The sequence below is a fragment of the Acomys russatus genome, chromosome 23 (assembly GCF_903995435.1).
Source record: "Acomys russatus chromosome 23, mAcoRus1.1, whole genome shotgun sequence".
Lineage (NCBI taxonomy): Eukaryota > Metazoa > Chordata > Mammalia > Rodentia > Muridae > Acomys > Acomys russatus.
The window spans coordinates 46,880,238-46,896,406 of NC_067159.1; the positions used below are offsets into that span (position 1 = coordinate 46,880,238).

The 16,169-nt window shown below is 46.1% G+C and overlaps 1 protein-coding gene across 1 annotated transcript in view; it reads left to right on the forward strand.

Moving 5' to 3' along the window:
- Positions 1–272: 272 nt before the first annotated feature.
- The window catches only part of Mcoln2 (mucolipin TRP cation channel 2), a 42,642-nt gene continuing 26,745 nt past the window's right edge, over positions 273–16,169 (forward strand). The window contains exons 1-2 of the mRNA XM_051165547.1: positions 273–376; positions 11,213–11,372. Of these exons, the coding sequence (XP_051021504.1) occupies positions 300–376; positions 11,213–11,372 (237 nt within the window). The 5' untranslated portion in view covers positions 273–299. The remainder of the gene's footprint in view (positions 377–11,212; positions 11,373–16,169) is intronic.

Here is a 16,169-nt window from a genome sequence, read left to right on the forward strand (position 1 = left end):
TAGTGAGCTCAAAAGAAATGCAATGAGCTTTTGGACAACTTTTAGAGAGGACAACTTTTAGAGAGGAATGGGGGAAGCAGGACAGCGGAGGGCAGGGCCTGCAGGGCGGCGGGGGCGGGGTGGACGACTGGCGGCTTCACCGCAGGCTTCCCGGGGCAACTTCCCTTTATAAAGGCGTCTGCTCTGCCTGCCTCCCGCAGACACCCCCAGGCGGAGCAGGGTGTCGGGACCGTGAGGATCGAGGGGAGCTAGGGGACCAGGTAGGTGCGGGAGTCCCGCACTGCAGTGGCGACCGCGATATGCCCGGAGGCGAGGAGACGCTGGACCTGCCTGCGTGGAACTGCGCCCCAGATCTGGCATGGGGCCCCCACCACAGGTTAGTACTCCTCTAGGGCGCCACGCCTTGTCGCCTTCTCGATTCCAGCGTCACCTCCTTCCGGGACTGCTCTTGCTGCGGTGTCCCTGCGCCTACACTTGACTCCGCCCCCCCCCCCCCATTCTGCCTCACGCCCCGGCTCGCGGCCACGTGGAGAAAGTCCTTCGCGACAGCGCCTTGGGCCCCCAGCGCAGGAGGAAGGCAGCGGCCACTCTTGAGGACGCGGGGGCGTGGCGGGAGACCAGGGTCACACGTAGCGACCGGGGCTCACCCAGCAGCCTTTCCGCGGAGTCCTGGCTCTGAGATCAGAGTGCCGGCTGGAAGGGTAAGAAGCTTTGGCTCCACTAAGGCTTCCACTTGGGGGCTGCTGTCCCTCGGAGTGGGAAACGGGTGCGCAGTGAATCTACTTTCTTGCTTCTCTGGTCCCCGGAGCCTTGCAAAGGTCCGGGCAAGGGATCCTGAGAGATATCGGATGTTTTCAGGAGAAACTTTTTTTTCTGGAGACGAGTCTCTGAAAAGATCCTGGTTGGCTCTAGTACAGCATTCTTGCTACCTTGGACAGGCTAACCCTTACTGCGTGCACTTAGTTAAATAAGGGCCGGTTTTTGCCTTCTGGAACAAACAGGCCTTTTCGTAGGAGGGAGGGTTACAGTGTGGTCGACCCTGGTTTCCCCAGCTCTATGAAAAGGCGTTCAGTTAAGCCAGGTGGCTCTGCCAAGCAGCGGCCCCTCCTGAGTTTGAAGTGTCTGCAGCAGGGAGCTGAACCCAGAGGTGAGGACAAAGTGGCCTTTGGCTCCTGCTTGTTGCTCTTAAAACAAATAGCAGTGGACTGTTAAAGTTTTCTAAGGCAGCAGGGAGCGGCTCCTGCGTTCCCAGCAGGGTGCTCTCAAGGCCAGCAAGGAAAACTGAATCAGAGGGAAATTTACTTAGTAGACAGTTTCCGGCAAGGGCAGCATAGATTTCTCAGACCTCTGAAAGACCAATTTTGAATGATGAAACAACCACGTTGGCAGAGCTAGAGAGGTCCTGGGCAAGCTCAAGGAACCCTCAATACAAAATACCTGGCGCCTGTTGTCCTAACACAGGAGGGGCAGGAGACGGAAGGACCCCCAAAGTTCTCTGTCCAGCCACTCCCTTGTAATTTCAGAGATCCAGGCCAGTGAGAGACCCTGTTTCAAGGGAGGTCTGTGCTGTTCCTGAGGGTGACTCCCGAGGTTGTCCCACATGTACAACACACGTGCACACATATGCACGCACACAACCACACATGCATCCATGAAAAGAAATCAAGTTGGTGCAACTTTGACAACTGTCAGGAGTTGTGAATGTCATACCAAAATGACTAATGTTATTCAATCTACGAACTACATCTCTGAAAGTAAGGGAGGTTATTTTAACGCATAGAATTGTGTGCTTGCTCCTCTGTCTTGTCCCTAAAGCAAGGAGCAAACACCTCTGGGTTCATGTGCTTGCTGCCCTGTTTGGTCTGGAGAACAGCTCTGTTTATGTTGGGTGTGGTACATAACCTTCAGTTTCCTTTTTACTTGGCCTTTTTTGATCGGGGCTTAAATGATTTTTGACATACTCTTTGTCTTCAGAAGCAGTGTGGATTGCTAATGGGCACAGTCTTGCGTGCGCCTTTGAAGGCTTGTAGATGTGAAATATACCATAGGCAGCACCATGCTGGTCCATGCTGGTGGGAAAAGAAGACAGTGCTGTTGTTAACTGAGAATGGAAGAAATTGCCTATGGGTATCAAGATATGGGTTTTGATATTTTATTTCCAAGGGACCAAGATCTTTGCACTGTCAGGAGCTGGTGACCAGGGTGTTTGGCATATTCTAAGCCAACAGCACATGTCTGGGGCGGTGTGGATGGGTTTTCTTTGTAGAGTCTGAATTCTGCTAGGATTTTTGCTCATCTTCCTCTGTAAACCCCAAGAGACATTAAACACCTGTCGACTTGGACCTTCCCAGACACTCCTTTCTCATTCAGCAGGTTCTACAGCCAGGATCAGTCCAAACTCAGGAGCCCTTTATGGAACCTCCACATTGAGGTTTCCATGTTCTCTTCTCTCAAGGAGGACAGTTTTTATAAAACTGTAATGCTGTAGTCGGCCAACAAAGCAAGAGAGCTGGGGACACATTTTGAACAGGACTGAAAGTCAGGGATGAACAGACATTGAAGTGAACCTCTGCTCAGTGGCCAGAGACAAGAAACCCAAAGTAAGACAGTTTTTGAAACTTACTGGTGGTGGTGGTGGTGGTGGTGGGGGGGAAGCCAAAGAGAACCAGGTGGTGTCTTGTGGCTTTAGTTTGTGAGTGAAAACAGTTGCCATAGAGAACCATTTGGCGCCAAGCATCCAAGCCAGCCACTCTTTTCACCTAGGGCTTAGAGTTTTAGCTCTGAGTGTCCCTCCTGAGGCATGAGAGGTCTCTTTAAAGCACCCCTGTGCCCCATATGGAGAGGAGTAACTTTTCCCCAGAAGTTATTACTTTATTATTTATTTGTACTTGTGTGTAGGTGTGTCTGTGGGCATGCTGTGTGTGTGTGTGTGTGCTACGTAGGCCAGAAGAGAGCTTCTGCTCCTAAGGAGCTGGAGTGGCAGGTGGCCGTGAACGCTCTGAAGGGAATGCCAGGGTCTATAGTCAGGGTTTGTGGAATAGCAGCACGTACCTTTAACCTTAGAGCCATTGCTCGAGCCCCAGACACTGAAAAAAGCAGGACACAGCATTCTGTTTTGTGCAGATTGTGTTGGTGTGTGTTCATTTGCTTCTGCAGATATGTAGGCTTCTTCTCTGAAAGTCTTTTTGGGTCTTTCTGCTCCAGACCCTCTGCTCTGTTTTGAGCCTGGTTCCTCCTGGGCTCTTTCACCCTGAGGCAGAGAGCTTGTTTTGTAGGTATGGGTGTCTAACTTTCTCTTTTCTCAGGTGGCTGACTTCATTTCTTCTCTTTCAAAAGTTATCTTTATTATTATTTTTTCTTTGAAACACAGCCTCATGGTTTCAGCTAGACATTTCTGCCACACAGGTTGTCCTTGGTGTCTTAGATCTTGAAGATTGATCCATGGCTTAAATGGTGGGCATTAAAAGAAAATTCTATTGCCCATTCCAGCTGGCGTGATTGACTGGAGATGTGGCCCACCAAGAGACTCCCAAGCATAGTGCTGTGATAGTTTGTCGATAATTAAGGGAAACTTGGCATCCTGACACTTATTTGTAACTAATTTTACAAGAGCCATGTCAGCAGGGCTCTGTGGAAGCAGCTGCTCAGAGACAATTCAGGAAAGGAAAGGTCAGTTAGGGCACACCATCGTTGCAGTGGATATTGGACTTCTGTGAGGAGGCGACTCCCTCCTCCCGTGGTCCCCAGGAAGCAGATTCTTCCTTGTGTCCTCAAAAGGAGAGCGGCTCGTTGAGAATGCACACACACGTGGCTCTAGTTCTGCATTCCCGATACTCTGAGGCAACCAAGGGGCAGGGTGGTTTCCTAGGAAGTCTGCATCACAGCTGTCTGCAGGGAAATGCCTGAAAATTCTGAATGCTCATCAGTTGGTTCCTTGACCATAGATAATGGGCCAAGTGCTTTTTAATACTTAAGTTTCCTCCAATAACGCTTCCCCTGCATTTGATAAATGAGGATTCAGCTGGATCTCTGACAACCTGATTGCTACAGAATTTTAGGTTGTAAATGCCCACCTGCTTTGCAGACCCTTTGCCTGTAGCTGTATTAGGTTGACTTTTTCTTGTGCTTTTGCTGGTGAGCCCAGCCTTTCATGGCTGAGCCATCGCTCCAGCTTAGTTACTAACAGCAGCAAACTTTTGGCTTCTTCAATATCTTGCAGACTTTCTCCGAGTCTGCCTGTTGACTCTCTCTCTCTCTCTCTCTCTCTCTCTCTCTCTCTCTCTCTCTCTCTCTCTCTCTCTCTCTCTCTCTCTCTCTCTCTCTGTGTGTGTGTGTGTGTCCGTGTGTGTGTGCATGTTTGTATGTGTGTGGTGAGTGTGTAAGCCTGAAGTGGACATCAGGTGCCTCCTCATTCTTTCTATTCTTTTTATTTATTGAGGCAGAGTCTCTCATTTAACTGGACCAGTCCACTTTCACTTGTCTACTTAGCCAGCTTGCCCCAGGGATCCCCTACTTCTGCCTGGCTTTTGTATGCTTCTGGAGCTCTGAACAATGACTGTCCCACCTCCTCAGTGAGCACATTCCCCATGGGCCATCTCTCCATCCCTCTGTCTTTTGATTTTTTTGAAGTGTTATATTTATAGGCATGTTATTCTAGCAATCATTTCCATGCCTTCTGAACCTTGGTGTACCTAGGAAGACACATTAAATAAAAATTTTAAATTCCATATCTGATTCATTTACTGACTTTATTTTTTAATGCACTTGATATTTTTTCTTTTTTCTTTTTCTTTTGTACTCTGTTCCTGAATGAACTTCTTGGCTCAAAGAGCAGATCATTGTGGAAGTTAACTCTATAAAAACCACCAGGATTAGGACTAAAATAAAGTAGCATTTCTGTCAGCAAATCAGGCACCTAAACCGCCAAGAACATTCTAATCAGGTTGGCTAAGCATGACTGTTGTTTAATTCAGTTCATTCTAACATTTTCAACTTTCTATTCTTATGTTGTTAATAATACTGTTGCTACAATTTGATTTTAAAGGACACTGACTGAGGAAAAGTTTATATACCCAGAGTAGTTGCCTTTCTCATTGATTCATTTCTTCCAAGTGATGTTCATTGAATACCTACTGTGTGTTCAGTAGCCTGATGTGTGCTGGCAGAATCAGTGGACCAGGCTAGAGGAAGTTCTCCTAGGAAAATGAAGCTATATAATAAGAAATAGAGAGGCCACGTGCAGTAATGTGGGCATGAGTAACAGGGCCTCTCTAGCTGGCCTGTAATCTCAGCTATTTGGGAGGCTGAGGCAGGAAGATCTTTAGTTCAAAACATGCCTGCTAGGTCTTGATGAGGTTAGGGCTAGTGTGGGCAACTTAGTGAGACCTTCTGTCAAAATAAAAAGTAAAAAGAGGGTTAGGCATACAGCCCAGTGGGAGAGCACTTGCTTATCATGTTTAAGGTTCAAGGTCCAGTCCCCAGTCCTGCACGGAAAAAACCCCAAAGGTCTCTCTTAAAAAGTGACAAGTGAGCCAAGAATTCCCTACAGACAAGAAGACTCCAGATGTACAAAGAGCTGGGGAGACAGCAAGTGCAAACCAAGAGAGTAGGGAGAATGTTCCAGAGCCAGGAGTGACTCTATTGTGCGGCAGGCCTGAATCTTGTCATCAGTGCCGGGAAGTGGTAGGAGGGCCAGTGCTTATTCTGAGAGGAGAGAGTCTCAGAGGACTTTCAGCTGGGAAGCGATGCCTGACTTATGGAATGAGCTGAAAACAATTTAAAGTTAACTAAGGCAGTTTTAAGTATTTCCCTCTAGCTGTGGTGTGGGGCACTGGGAAGCCATGTCTGAGATGGAGTAAGAGAGAAGGTGTGTGGGGCAGGGAGGCTGTCACAGGACCAGAGCTGAGAGCCTGTGATGACTGGATGTGAGAGTGGGTCCTTTTCAGCTGAAACTGAAACCCTGGTACCCGCTTCATCCCTCCTGCCAATCAGGCCAAAATGTCTAGGATCTAGGGCTCAAAGTGGCTTCCTGTGAATCTGGCAAGGGACCATAAAGGTGGCTGGATGAATGTCACAGGTGGCTGCACTGAGGAGGCAGGAGGCAGGAGGCAGGTGCGGGGTAGGTTTCAGAATTCTTCTAGACATGTGGGTGGAGTTTCCCCGAAAGGAGTGAATAAGAGAACCTGAGGTGGTGGGTGCGGGGAGGAGAAAGAGTGGGGGCGGGGGGTGAGACGGATAGCCTCATCAAATGCATCGTGTTGAAGGCGCAAGATTGGATAAGCTCTTCCACAATACATAAGAGAAGAACGCTGGCATTTACAGGTCAGAGAGAAGAGCAGCAAGGAGACTGGGGGAGGGGGCAGGCTGAGGTGGGAAGGAAGCCAAAGAAATGAAATGTTTCAGAAGTTGAGAGAAGGCCTGTGCCAGAAAGACTGCCATCAGCTGTCGATTGCTGCTTAGCTACCAAGCCCAGAGCGTTCTGTGGCAGACCTTGCAGGCTGTTTACTCTGAGAAGTTTCACGGAGCAAGACGAAAGGGGACCAGTTGTGTGGGTTTTGTCCTCCTTCACTGTGGCAAAACTCCTGACAAGAGTGACTGGAGTGAAGGAGGGTTTGTTTGGGCTCAGAGTTGGAGCTAACAGTGCATCCTGGCATGGTGAGACTTCAAGGCAGCAGGAGAGTGTGGCACCCACAGTCAGGAAGTGGAGAGATGAGCACTGGTGCTCAGGTCACCTTCCATGTCTTATTGAGACTAGGACTTCAGTCCAGGGAACAGTGACACCCATATTTAGGGTGGGTCTTCCCACCTCAATAAAGGCCTCACAGACATGCTCAGAGGTGTCTCTCTTTGGTGATTCTGAAACCTGTGGCCTGTGGTTTCTTCTCTTCTCATTTTGATCACACGAGAGCATAGATGTCTCCTGAATTTATTATGCATTAGGTATTTTGCCAAGATGTCATACGTTTTCTCAATGAAGTCGCGTCAGAACCTAACGTTTGTTCTTCGTTCCTGATCATTCTATAGACAGTTGGTCCTTAAGAAATACTAACACTGGTATCAGGAAGGAAAGACAGATGGGGGTCTCAGTAAGAAATTAGATTTTTGTATTGGCGCCAGTCTCAGGCTCAGGCTACCCTTGGTAGCATGGGGAGTTACCAACAGGCCACTTTTCACGCAGGTCAGTTGTGAAAATCATCCTGTCACTTCTGTCAGGCAGAGTAAGGGTCGCCCAAGTGGAAGTTCAACACAATAGCAGCTTAGAGTGGTTGCATCTTTGCAAGCAAGATGCCATCAGGGTACCTGGCATATGTGTTTTTCAGAAGCAAAGGCCCAGAGCCTTTGTCTTAATCCTATGGTGAAACTTGTGGTTATGACCTCAATATGACTACGCATCATTGGTAATTACTTTTCAGGCTTCCACATACTTGGTTTGATAAGGCTAGAATTGCCCTTAGTTATACAGTAACCCTAAGCCCAACCATCACATGGTCTCAATTACTTACAGAAGGATGGACTTTCTTACTGGACAGCGTAGCTGTGACCTGCTTCCTTCTTCCCACTGCTGGACCAGCCTCACGTTTCTTCCATATTCTCTAGCATTTGTTCAACCCATAGTCTGACCGAGCTTCTATTTCTACTCCATATCTTATTTTGATGTGTACGGATGCTGGGTTTCCCGCCACCTTTGGTAACTTGATCTTCAACAGTGTTACTTAGTGATCTTTTAAATGTTTAGGGCCTAGGAATATGACTCAGTCAGCAAAGTGCTTGTTATACAAGTGTAAGGACCTGACTTCCTTCCTTAGAATCTGTGTAAAAAAAAAAAAAAAATTGACAAAAGTCAAGGTGTGGTGGCTCCTGCCTAGGATCCTAGTGCAGGGGAGGTAGAAACAGAAGCAAAGAATCTGAGATCTAGGTTCAGTGAGAGAACTCTTTCATGATCACCATCTTCATCTTCGTCTTCCTTCATTGGCATCATAGTTGTCATTATTGTCGTCATCATCATCATCAACAACAACAACAGCAACAGCAACATCGTGAGGGAGACACCTGGTGTTAACCTGGCCTGGAACTCACTATGTAGCCCAGGTTGGCCTAGAAGTTCTTCAAATCCTCTTGCCTCAGCTTGTGGAGTGCTGAGAATATAGACGCGAGACTCATTTAGTACTGATTTCTCATTTTTAAAAGTTATTTTGTTTATTGAAGTTAACCTTATAGTTATTTTCCCCATGCTGTATGGCAAACAAGGCTTCTTTCTTTTTCTTTTCACTTTATTTTTATGTGTATGGGTGTTTTGCTTGTTGTAATTCCGTGTACCGTATGTGTGCAGTATCTTCAGTGGCCAGGAGAAGGCACTGGATTCCCCAGGGCTGAAGACAGGCAGTTGTTAGCACCACACAGATGCTTGGAATCGAACCTGGGCTCTCTGGAAGAGCAGTCAGTGTTCTTAACCACTGAGCCATCCCTCCAGCCTCAACAAAGCTCTTTTCTAATGTGTCCTAATGCACATAGTGGTGCATGCTCTGTTTCTGCTGCATTCTAAGCTACTTTGTTACTTGATTGCCATTGGTCTGGCTGTCTTTAAAGAGGCGCTGGTCATATATCTTACAAGTTACACCTTAGATTGCCCCAAGGCCCTGGAGGTTCCTCTTCTGCATAGCCCAGGGCACAAAGGGCAGCTCCACTTGGGACCCCCAGACTCAAGCAACCCCACACTTTAAAGTACCCTAGTTATCTGTGTCTGTGTCCAGTCACCTGGTTTATGGCTAGCATGTCTGGGCCTGGGCTTGCTCTTTCATTTCCTCTTTCTTTGGAAATAGGACATGGAGTTAGTCTGGTCTGCTGGGTAGCCTTAGGAGTGGTTTCTCAGCCTACTTCCTGAGAGGGAAGTGCATTGGGGCACACATCTCTGTGAGAGGAGAATCTGCCGTCAGCTCATGGTGGGACCTAGCATGAATCCTAGTTCCTTGGTACCCTTTCCTAAAACCATCCAGAAAGTCAAAGAATGTATGAGTGGCCGTTGGCAGCAACTCTAGACATCTGCTGAGATTGCCCTAGGAGCTCTCTGCTGTTAGACCATCCAGTCTTTCCCGGCACTTCCCTGTCCACCTTCAAGCAGTGTGGGTTTCACATAGGAAGTGTGTTCTCCATCTCTCTCTTCCTCTCATCTTTTCTCCCTTCACTTTTCTTCCCCTCCCCATCTCTCTCTCCTTTTTTCCTTCCTTCCTCCTCCTCTTCTTCCTCATTTCTTTCCCCCTTCCTTCTTCACTTCTGGCAGGTAGGTTCTAGCTAACCTAGTGTACCAATCTTAGTAATAAGATGAAGAAAGAAGAAAGAAAGAGATAAAGAAAGGAAAAAAGAAAATCAAACCAGAAGCAGAAAACCAGGACCAGCAAGATGGCTTAGTAGGTAAAGGCAACTGCTATGGAAGCCTGGTTCAGTCTGACACAACAGTGGAAGGAGAAATCAGGCTCCATTAAATTGTCCACTCATGGGCTGGAGAGATGGCTCAGAGGTTAAGAGTACTAGCTGCATTTCCAGAGGTCCTGAGTTCAATTCCCAGCAACAACATGGTGGCTCACAACCATCTATAATGTGATCTGATGCCTCTTCTGGCTTGCAGGAGTACATGCAGGCAGAACACTGCATACATAATAAACAAACAAACAAACAAACAAATGTCCTTTCACTTCCCACGTACATCATGGTGCTCATGTTCTGCCCAGTCATGCCACCTCGAGTTTCTTTTAAAGTTGTTAGGCAAGGTAGATAAGACAGGTCAAAAGACACTTCGGGATGTTGTTTAAATACTCTCTAAAGGAAGGTTACCAGGAATCGCCCTCAATTTCAAAAGCTTCCCAATAAATCCATAACACGAACAATCTTCCTGCCCAACAGTGCTTACTCATTAAGACACCCCCCCAACTCTCAAATGGATTTAGGTCTCCAAGACTTAAGCCTGAGATGGACAAATTCAGAAACAGTTGGAGCCAGCGACTCACGTCGTTGTTAGACTGGTTTCTGGCTTCTTGACTTTCCGGCCTAGCTCCAGCCTCTGGGAGGCCTCCTTTAGGTGGTGAGAGTCCCTCTAGGAAGGCCAAATGCTCTTTCACAGCCCGTGCTCTTGGTCTATGGTCTCTGACCTTGCTGACTCTGTCCTAACAGTAGAAGTTCTTCACAACAGTCCCACTGCTTACACAGTCACATTGCTTCCATGCTACTGTTAGATCTACACATTACCCTGTTATATTATGTGTATAGTTTAGGTTAATTTTGTATTATGCATATTCTATGCTACATTAACTATTCATAAAATTCACATTTTCAGTTTTTAGGGGCTATAAAACAGAAGCACTAATAATTTCTGTACTCCCAGCATGCTTTGCATCCCTCACTTTGGAGACTTAACTTTTTTAAAAAATGTGTGTCTCATCAGTAATGGTCACAGTAATTTGGCCACATCTCATTGGTTGTCTCTGGCCTTAGTGAATCACGTGTCCCCAGCTCCAGGAGTCTGGAGTTGACAAGCCAAGTTGACAAAACTCTGGCTGGACATGAACAGAGCGCTGCTATTCTAATTTTCTCAAGCTGCTAAAATCTTTGAATTAAGTATTTATTCTTTGGCAATTTCGTGCATCTATACAATGTATCACAATCATATCCATTCCCACAACTCTCTGTTTTGAAGTCTTATAATCATTGTTATTGGTTCATAAACGTAGGACATGTAAGGCTTCTCAGAGTTACAGAACAAAGGTTCTTCAATTCCTTAACAACTGAATTGTGTTGACCAGTATCACATGTCAGGCATTTCAAACCCAGCCTGCCCGGATAGCTTCCGATCTTGTTTTTATTGGTATAAAACACTCACACACAGAGAAACTCTCGCATTTCCATGCTCTCATGGTCATCCTTTCACTCACACACTTTCTTCTAATGCTTAGTAACAAGAGACATCATATATTAAGATGTAGGAAACTTTTAATTCAGACTAAACGCTTAATTCTGCTAACAGGCATTTTGAGTGAGCTGCAAAGGCAGGTGACAAAGGAGTGGGACCCTCTTTTGGATTTCTAGGGACAAGAAGGTCTCTGGTCTCTCAGAGTTCTGTGTCTGTAGAACCAGGAGAAGTATGTGGAGAGGAAGTACCGGCCTGGAGTGCTGTGAGAAACAAGCTGTTGCAGGGATGTTTAAAAGTTGTCTTCTGTGGCAGAAGTGCGATGGCGTCTCTTGATTCTGAGGTGAAAGAGGAATGGCTGAGGGAAGACCTGAAGTTCTACTTCATGAGCCCCTGTGAGAAATACCGAGCCAGACGTCAGATCCCATGGAAACTAGGCTTGCAGATACTGAAGATCGTCATGGTAACCACACAGGTAACTGACACAATCACTCCTTCCTTCCTCTGAGATCCAATCACTTCCAAGTGCTTGTTGGTCTGCTGGACTCACATTGAAGTTCATGAAACTAGAATCAATCTGCTTCCAGAGGCCAAAGGGAAGGCTGAAGTTCAGTTCAGGTGACCTGGTTTTTGATAAGAGATCACGAGGCTGCATCTCCTCCACAGGAGCAATAAAAACCAGATAGAAAGAAGATCCATGCAGAAATGAGTTTCTAAATTTCCTCATCCCCTAATCCATGTGAGGTGCACAGGCTATCAAGGTATTCTCAAAAATCATCACGCCTCATTTAATACATTTTTGAAAGTCTTCAGCCATAGAAAATGCTAATTTTTTTCTTGCACCAGTAAGTAGCAATGTGCCGCAAGTAAATGCTAGCTATGGGACGCTATCAGGAATGTCTGAGGATTACATTTGGACCCTGTTCTAAGGTCATATGGCAGATCACTTTACCACCAGAGTAGAAATGGCCACCAGAGTTGCCTTCTAGCTGTTGAGCTGTGGCATCAAACTTACTGTTCTGTAGGTGATGACATTTAAAACACATGTGTGAAAAGAAATACAGTACTGATTTGGGGTCTTTGGATCTACTGGTACATAATCTAGTGGTACTGTTGATCCAAAAGTGTAAGGATGGTTTTCTTGAATGTAATATGAAGAATTTGGAGACGGCCCCCCTCTGGATAGGAGAGGCCTTCCACAGTCAGCGCAGTTGTTGTTTTCCTCTGAGCTCAGAAGGGGTCTTTGAGTTGTGTGATGTGCTGTCCCAGCACATCCAGCTTTAAGAAAAGCAAGTCACGGGGCTGGAGAGATGGCTTAGAGACCCAGAGTAAGGGATGCTCTTCCAGAGACCCGAGTTCGATTCTCAGGGCACACATGATGGCTCACAGCCATCTATAATCCAGGACTTAGGGAGTCTGATGCTTTGTTTTGTTTTGTTTTTTGCATTCTGTAGGCAGTAGACATGCATGTGGTGCCTAGACATACATTCAGGCAAAACACTCATATGCATTAATATAACAAAACAAATTAAGAGTAATGAAAAAAGAAAGAAGGAAAAGCAGTGACTTCAGAAGTAGCAAGGCCAATATTCAGGAATGTGGTAAAAAGGATGAATTTCATACACTTAACTTTCTTAGTCCCAGGACTACTATATCCCATCGACTTTCCTGTTTAAAATGTTCCCAACTCATACTTTCCCCATCCTCACCATTTTTCCTCTAGCACAGATTTAGATTTGTTTTAATTTTTATTGAAGTGTCCGTGAGTATCACACATGAGTGCAGTACCTGCATAGGCCAGAGGGGGCATCAGCTCTCTTATAGCTGGAGTTAAAACCTGCTCGTGAGTTGGCCAGAGTGGGTGCTGTCAACCAAACTCTGGCCCTCTGCAAAAGAGGCAAGTGCTCTTAGCCACTGAGCCCTCCTTCTGAGCACTCTTATCTCCAACTTAAAACACAAAAGAAACATCTGGTTTGCAGGGCACTGAGTTGGAGACCCACTGCAGGTACTTTACACCGCTGCTGATAACTCACAGGTTAGTGTTGGCCACTACCAGACATGAGGAGGTTTTTGATGTGTGCTAACACAGTTTATCCTCTCCGCAACCCTGTGAAATGGGTTCAGTTAGGACCTCCTTTTCGTGGATGAAGAAACTGGGACAAAAGGGTTAAATAATTTGCCCTTGCCTTGGTGCCAGGCTGATCTCTAGAGGCTGCACTCTTGTTTTCACTGCCTGTCTTCTTCTGGATAGAGATCCTGTCTTCCAGATTCACAGGCAGGGAGGGTTCCTATTCCAATGAGTCTGATGAGATGAGAGGCATTTAGGCAGGATTTCAGAGTAAAAAACTTTTTAGGGGGAAAAAAAAAAAGCCGATGCTATGTTCTACAGTGATTTAGGATCAGACAAGGCACCTACATTCCTTCCAGAGCACCAATCAGAACGCCATCTTCTTTGTACTGCATGCAGTGTGTTTTCTCCTACACTGATTTCATATGAGGGCTTTAGTTCCCAGGCTTTGCCAGACTATGTTTAATGAGTGTGTGTGTGTGTGTGTGTGTGTGTGTGTGTGTGTGTGTGTGTTTTGTATCTTGTTGACAGCAAATCTTGAAATCTAGTTCATGGCTTGGGGGGTGTATCCTCTTACTGTCATTTACTTGTGAAAATAAAATCATTTAGTCAACACCATCCTCCCTCGCTCCTGCCACATAGGCAAGATTGGTTCTGTCAAGGCCAGAAGCTATTATGCCGTTTCTCCCTCAGGACTGTCTCTCTGTAGGGAAGCTTTGGCAATTTCATGCCTTCCCTGGTGATGCTGGTCTGGGTATGAAGACATCGGTTTGTTCTAGGAACAAGAGAATTGAACACTTTTCGTTCCCAGACGGACTGGTTCCAGGCAGAGTTCACAATGCCACCACTTCTTCCTCTCAGAGTTGTGTTGATGGCTTTAAGTTTAAATAAGTGGCTTTAAATACCAACAAATTGTATGCCCCTTTCTTGATCAGTTTGCCTGTTTCCTGTTCATACACTTTGTGTTCCTTCTCTTTCACCGTGAGGGAGGGAAGGTGGGGCGGCTAACTTTCCTGCGTCTAGAGTACAGCTGGCAGATTTGTCCAAGTGTGGCCAAGCAGTTGAGAGAATAAACAGGCCTTAGTGTCAGGCGGACCTGTGTTCAGACCCTCAGACACTTTCTAGATATTTCTGCCTGAATATATGACCTGACTTTAGGTTGCACATGACACGTGTACAGTGGTGTTACGTTCCTCACTCGACTGTATTTGATGGTGACAGCTGAGTATCCAGTCCCTTTCTTATTCTATGGTGCTATGGAAAAAAAATAGGTAAACCTTGTCCTCACGGAGTCCAGGACTCTGTGCCACGCATGATCTCACTCTCGCTCTACTCCAGCATGGAGGAGAATGGTTCTGCTCACAACGATGGAAGAGTGTCATTTGAGGGGCTACAGCTCAAGCTGTGTGTGTGTGGGTCCCTTGGTTTACTTTTTTGGCTTCCAAATACCAATCTGAGCTTTACTGACATCTCCTGCACGCAACATTGACAGACATCACATGACAGGAGAATTTGGCTTTAGGTTGCTTGATTTTTCAGCACAGGTTGGCACAGACTAAGGGTATCTTGTCTTATGTTTTTCTTAGAATAGCTGTGTTTCTAGAGTTTGCTCAGTCATTGGTATTTGAGGAACATGACATGGTGACATTAAGTGACCAAAGAGTATCCTTTGTATACACTCTCAAACAATGGTTGCTTTTGTAATTCTGGAATGGTAGCACTAAAAGTCCATTTCTAGAAGAAGTTTCTCATAGACTGTTTAAAGTTTTCAGTAGAAAGGCATTGTTTGTGTGGCATACTAAAAAGCTTAGGGGCTAAGCCTGGCTTCCATCCATTCTAGCTAGGTGGCTGGGCCAATTTCACAAAGGCTAATCCAGTTACTGGCTGAGTAACATGTGGGCTTGTGGCAGTGACATGGTGACCAGGGCTGGTTGTAGGAATGGGCAAGATAATGCAAATGAAGCTGTTAGCGTGAGGCTTGGCCCATAGCAGTTGCTGAAAACATGGTTTGTCAAAAACAAACAGAATACGTTCCTACATTCAGCACTAACTGGATTCAGTGGGTTACCAAAATAAAAAATAAAATAAAATAAAAAAGGTTAAATATAGGCTGTGAAAATGGATTAGTGGGTAAAGTGCCCTTGTGTAGCTGTGAAGATCAGTGTTCAGATTCTAAGCACCCATGTAAAGGTGGGAAGGCACAGCAGCCTGCCTGTATGGGAGGAAGAGACGAGGCTTTCTCAGATCAAGCTGGCTAGCTAGAATAGCCAAACTGGCAAGCTCTGGGTTCACGTGAGAGACTCTGCTCCAACATATAAGGTGGAGAATGATCAAGAAGGACTCACAGTGTCAACTTGCAGGTCTCCACACACATATGCACATACACACATGTGGACATGCATACAAACATGCACACACAGAAAGACATTAAAACACCCAACCAAACAAAATACAAAAACTAAAACTATAAACCGCTGTGAAGTTCTTGTGCCAATCTCATTAGTCTCAGGGGCTGAACTGTTTGATTTGCGCATTGTTATGTGGATAGCACGCTTAGTGACACAGGATGCGACAACTGTTAGGGCCACCCAGTCCACTTTCCTGATTCCACGCATGAGGAACAGTTCAAGGTGCCCCTGTGATTTAGCTGGGTGAGCACTTGGAGGAAACATTCTAGTTTGGGGAAGTGGAAAGGGGTGTGAGGGAGGCTTGCTGAGGTTTGCCTTCACCACAGTTGCTTGCAAATGAGAATGTGTGTGTGTGTGTGTGTGTGTGTGTGTGTGTGTGTGTGTGTGTGTAGCCTTGAATGACAGTACCCTCTGTGTGACAGAGTGAAGAGTGAAGGTATGCATACATGTGTGCACGTGTGTGTGTATGTGTGTCTGTGTGTGTATGCTGTGTGTGACAGAGTGTAGGGGTGAAGGCAAGCATTGCAAGGATGTACACATATGCACAATGTGCGTGAAGGGGGATCATGTTTGTGTGATACTGTGTGCACGGGCATAGCATTATGCACAGGTTCCTGATTTCTTACATAACTTTGGTACTAGCTGTTTTTCTTATTTATGTGATCTGAGAGAACTATTGGGCCTGGTGAAGAGACTCCGTGGGTATTTAACTTTGTGTCAGTAAACAGATACTTTTGGGAGGGGGATGTTGAGACAGGGCCCATTTTATAGCATGGCTGGCCTTAGACTCACGGCA